Source organism: Cystoisospora suis (assembly GCF_002600585.1).
Source record: "Cystoisospora suis strain Wien I chromosome Unknown contig_2618, whole genome shotgun sequence".
NCBI lineage: Eukaryota > Apicomplexa > Conoidasida > Eucoccidiorida > Sarcocystidae > Cystoisospora > Cystoisospora suis.
This window is the reverse complement of record NW_027155416.1, coordinates 968-6,507: the sequence shown is the minus strand read 5'-3', so window position 1 is coordinate 6,507 and position 5,540 is coordinate 968. Positions and strand designations below refer to the sequence as shown.

At 42.5% G+C, this 5,540-nt stretch overlaps 1 protein-coding gene across 1 annotated transcript in view; it reads right to left on the bottom strand.

Annotated features, from left to right (window-relative positions):
• Positions 1 to 584: 584 nt before the first annotated feature.
• CSUI_005401 (uncharacterized protein) overlaps positions 585 to 5,540 on the bottom strand; it is a 5,310-nt gene continuing 354 nt past the window's right edge. Inside the window, exons 1-3 of the mRNA XM_068065577.1 lie at positions 4,835 to 5,540; positions 3,654 to 3,763; positions 585 to 2,797 (exon numbers count right to left, since the gene is read on the bottom strand). The exon at positions 4,835 to 5,540 is cut by the window's right edge and continues 354 nt beyond it. Of these exons, the coding sequence (XP_067922447.1) occupies positions 1,886 to 2,254 (369 nt within the window). The 5' untranslated portion in view covers positions 2,255 to 2,797; positions 3,654 to 3,763; positions 4,835 to 5,540 and the 3' untranslated portion in view covers positions 585 to 1,885. The remainder of the gene's footprint in view (positions 2,798 to 3,653; positions 3,764 to 4,834) is intronic.

The following is a 5,540-nucleotide window of genomic DNA, read 5'->3' as shown; positions in this document are numbered from 1 at the left end:
CTAGGGTGTACATACACCCCACGTGCTAGGGTGTACATACACCCCACGTGCTAGGGTGTATATACACCCCACGTGCTAGGGTGTACATACACCCTACGGGCTAGGGTGTACATACGCCATAGTAATACCGAGTCGCGTGTATCAAAGATTTTTTTTTCTCTTTGATTCGTCATCATCAGAATCCAGACCTCACACCTCTTTCTTTGACTTCATTCCTCCAGCCTCGTTACTTACCTTCGTTTGTTGTTTTTCCTTTCTGCCTTTCTTCAACCTTCTCAAAGTCTTCCAAGGCCGCGGAACGGCACAGGCAGATAGACTGAAGATAGATAGAAAGATAGATCTTTCTACTTGCTACAGCAGCTGTCACTACTTCTTTATCAGTCTTATGATTCAGAACCCTAACACGCTTTTCTTCATGATTCGTTCGTGCGCTTTTGGTATTCATTTCTCTTTCTTTCATTAGATCGAGTCTTCCTGTCAAGCGGACAAGGCTAGGAAAAGAATACGAAGAAGATTAATAGAGAGATAGAGAGAAAGCATTCCGCCTTCGGCAGAATGAAAGGGAGTTAGCAACCTATCTTCAAGCGGCACAGGTTAGAGAAGAAACAAGAGAGAAGGCTATCTTTCTCCTCTCTAAGATTCATTTTGTTTCAAGAATCATGAATTTCATCCTTTAAAATCCATCCTTCTTCCGCTCCTCCTTAAGCCAGGACTACGCAAGAGCGTGTCCCCTACCAAGGTCGTTCAATAACAGATGCGAGAACAAAAAAATACACCAACATTCTTCTCGACTGCTACAAACTTCTTGAATGGAGCATAAACAACTACCAACCACTGAGCAAGGAAAATGGGGGTGTATGCATGATAGCCAGAGAGACAGACACAGATAGATGGGCAGATAAAGACAGGCGCGGATAGAGTTTATCTATAACGATACCATCAGCTATTCTTCTTCTCACCGGGTCTCCTCCGGCTTTCCCAACTCCTAGTAAGACGTTGTCAAAAAGAGTTTGAGTCAGTCAGATATTCACTCGCTGTCTCATCACTGACACGACTCTCTCTCCGCTTGCGTAACGTCAAACCCAAAGATCTTGAAGTCACCAAACTTCATTCGTGGATAGGCATTTACGGTCTCTTGGCTCGTGAACTTGCCGGATAGCCTTATGATGAGTTTGAAGAGTTCGGAGAAGTCTGAAGAATGCGTGTACGTTTCGCAGAACAAGTCTCTATCTCAGAGGACTTTAAGAGCTCCTGAGTTGCCTCTTCGAATCGGTGAGAAGATGATGAATAATACCTTAAGAAACCAGGAGGAGTAGTACAGATCTACCTCACGTCTATTTCAAACAAAGCAACGATGAGCTTCCACATCTCATATAGGAATGAATGGAGAATTGTTGTCGTGATGGATGATCACTCTCGATTCATTCATCTTCAGCTGTGAAAGTCTAGGCGAAGGGTCACTCATTCATTCATTCCTTACTCCTTCTCCCTTTTTTCCCTCCAATCATCATTTTGACCTTTTGAAGAAACACATTTTGACAGGAGTAGTAATCGTAGTGGTTACCGTCGTTCATTCATCCCTCACTCCTTTTGATGGTCTATCTGCCTCGCTATCTTTGATCTACTTATCTTTGTCTATCTATCTGCATACTTGTCTACCTATCTATGTAGAGAAGGTAGAGAGGAAAAAGAAGGGAGAAGGTCTTGTTTTCAAACCTGAGCTTCTTTCATCGTCCGTCTATCTCTTTGTTCCAAAAGCTTACAAAGATCGCTGATCGTCTTTCATTCATTCCTTCCGAGTCTTTTCGCTCGAAAGAAAAGCAGAAAGAAGAAAGGAAGGAAGGACAACCAATGAATGAATCCATCCATCAATCATTCTTCTGGTTTAGAGCCGTCTCAATCTCCGTTTGGTGTTTCTCTTTGGGAGTGCAAGGGAGAGAAAAGTTCCACCGAAGAAAGAAGGAAGGAAAAAAGACAAAACGTTTCTTCGAGACATTTTTAATTGCCGTCTATACACGTTTGAAACCCACGACGGTCCCCATACAACCATACATAACATATACATCCATACGTACATATGTATAGAGAGAAAAACAACAGGTTCTTCTCTCTCACGCACTTTCATTCTCTTTCCTTCTCTCTTTCTTTCTTTCTTTCCTTCTTTGTCTTCATCTAGTCCGTGTAGATGGATGAATAAAGAGATGGATAGACAAACAGGCCGAAAACATCGAGAGCAACTACAACTCACGGTCATCCTTCTTCATACGGAAGTCTTGGAACCTTCTCTCCTATCGCATACATACCTCTACACATACCCTTATATAAGCCGACACACACACACCTCCCTCCTCACATTGAGTCCATGCTTCTTCATACATCTCTATACTCCCATACATACATACAAATATAGATCGATATAGATGTATGTATGTACATCATTGATATGTCTCGTATTTCAAATGACTTAGTCTTTCCTTTCTTCTTCATGTTCCTGTCTGTTCTTTCTTGTGCACCGTCCGTCCCCCCAGGTGGGCTTTCGGTAAGAAGAAGTTTCTCCAAAACTGATGCAAGAGAGGTTACTTCATCCGCATGTATGAGGCTGACTACGTGACTGAGTAAGGAGTGTATGTATGTCTATTGAGGTGTATGTACAGTCACCCAGGTGACACTGCTTCAGGGATCCTCTGAGAGAGTCGAGCTTCTTCATCGTGCTTCACCTCTGTTGTTTCTTTTTATCGAGGGACGGGATTGAGCCACTGACCGCCTTGTCCATACGCAGCAGCAACGAGCTGAGCAGCTGGCAAAGCAAAAGAAAGAACGTATGAAAGAGGGAGAAAGACAGAGAGAAAGAGTGAGAAGGAAAGAAAGAAAGGTTAGAGAGATGAACAAGCCAGATGAATAGAGAAAGGTGAGAGTTTATGAGAATGCTGGAGAGAAGTCTTTCGATCTCGATCAATCAATCAATCAATCAGACCCAGTCAATGGAGATAAGCACATCGAGAAAAGAAAAAACACGACAAAGATGAATGATCTAGATAAAAGAATTTCAGAGTCTAGCTACGCTACTGCATGCTTGGTGTCCACCCTCATCTGGTTTACTCAAAGGGCGACTTCTCCGGATGGATGAAGCATACAAACTACCACCACCCCTACTACTACCTAACGTACTTTCAGTTACCTCATTCAGTTAGATAGATACACATAGATTCAAGATAGAAATAGCTTGCAGATAGACAGATTGAAGACAGATAGATACATTGAAGATAGATTAAAGGTAGATAGATAGATAGGAAGATAGATAGATAGATAGATTAGATAGATGCATAAAGATAGAGAAATAGGTCAAAGATAGATAGATAGATAAATAGCTCTTCCACACATTACGTAAGGTGGTTCACTGGATTGGTTTGTCTATATGAATATGAGAGGGGGTGCCTTTCTTCTTTCTCAGCTCTTTACGTTTCTCCCCCCTGTTATGTCTTTTCACTTGCATCTCCTTCTTCTCACTCACCCTTTCTCCTCCCCCTTCTTTTCTTCAGTATTCTTCTAGCAACATAGATTTCTCAATAGAAAGTAAGAAAAGCGAAAGAAAGAAAGGATTCGGAAACCGAAAGAAGAGATAGAGATCAATAGATCGATAGATGGGCTCTTACTTTTCTTTTGTTTGCGGACCATGTAGATCATATGCCATGCCTTGTAGGTAGCATACAAGGTCAATCCCATACCTAAGGGATTCGCCCACCACCATGCGCGATACTCCGACCTACACAGGCATATACATACAAGCACAACATATACATACATGCATATACCTAGGCATACGTCGTATACGTATTCACAAACAGCTATTCACACGCATACGTACATACACATATATACATACGTACATCTACATAGTGGCACATACACGGGTGGTGTACAGTAGACACCTCCATATATATGTCTATCTATGTATCTATGGACTGAATGCAGATGTATACGAGTGAGGAAGGAGAGAAGACATGTACAGGCTGGTATGCCCCCGTGCTGACGATGGTGGATGGTGGCCGTAAGGTAAGAGGACCGAAATGCTTTAGGAGAGAAGATGGTGAGAATCAACAGTTTTGTTTCATCGCCAAATCGATCTATGAAGCTAGACACACGAGAGAGAGACAAGTACCTAACGTAGACATTCCATAGCAAGCTGACGGGGGACAGAGCGAGGCCCTTCTTCAATCTTTCTTTCTTTCTTTTTCATCAGTACACTCATATTGTCTATCCTGTAAGAGCTTAAGCTTCTCGACACACACAGGTAGGGGTGACGCAATTTGTATTGTCAGCTATTCCGGACAGAGAGATTCCGGCTTAAGAGAAGTTTGCTAGAAAGAAAAAAGTGGATGAAAGAAGGGAGGAAAGAAGAATATGTGAGAGGATTCACACCAGCACCACACAATTCAACATAGTAGACTCTACGAGACGACATAGAAACCAAAAAGTGATAGAAGAAAGAAAGAAAGAAGGAAAGAGAGAAGGAAAGAAAGAGAGAAAGAAAAAAGAGTCCTAACAGACACACATGCCATCTCTCCTATATATATTCCACACGAGAACCATATACATATGGATGGATAGATAGATAGATGGATAAAGATAGCATCATATATAGATGTGTTCATGTAGATCAGGAGTATACCAGAAGAGCTCTTCTATCTGAAACATAACACGCAGAACATAAATATATATATATATTGATACTTCCATATTATCATTCCTGTTCATTGTGAGATCTCCTCTCGCTCGACTTGTATAAGAGAGTGAGGGTGTGGAGAGACATCAAAAGCCTCCCGTCGATTCTTACGCTCTCGCAATCTGAGCGAATTGATCGTTCGTCCACTCCTTAGCCTTGTAATAGACATCCCCTACATTCTTGCCCTCGAGCTTCCTCCACGTCCGACACCACTGGACGGGATTGATCGACCGACCCGCCATGGCGATGTATCTCTGAAAATGAAACCCCATCTTGATAGAGTGAAAATAAGGAGCAGATGAAGATGAAAAGGAGGTTCTATGGATGAAGGAACAAAGAAAAAGAGAAAGAAATAATAAGGAGTTATGCGGGAGAAGAAGAGGAAGAGGGGTGCGGGAAGAGGAAGGAGAAGATTCCCAGGGGGTAGGTAGGGGGGAACGCGGTGGCTGCGTTCTTAAGAGAGGACCGGCACACCTTCTGGCTAAGAAATTTGAAGAAGATGTAAGGAAAAGAAGCGAGAGGAAGGGCGAGGCCTTAGATCAGATGAGACGGCTATGTAGACATAGACAAGGAGAGCGATATGAATATCTTTCTCTCAAGAGGAAGAGAAAAGAAAGAAGGGCGTCTTTGGACGGTTGTATGAAGTATAGAAGAGATCGGTAAGAGAGAGGGACGGCGTAACAACTTGCAAAGAAAAAGAGAAGAGAAGCGAGAAAGGCAGGGATAGAAAAGAAGAGATTTCCAGAATACAAACTGAACAGGGAGGACACTGAATTGAGTCGAAGAAGATAAAGCCCCCGTGATATCGAGAGAGAGA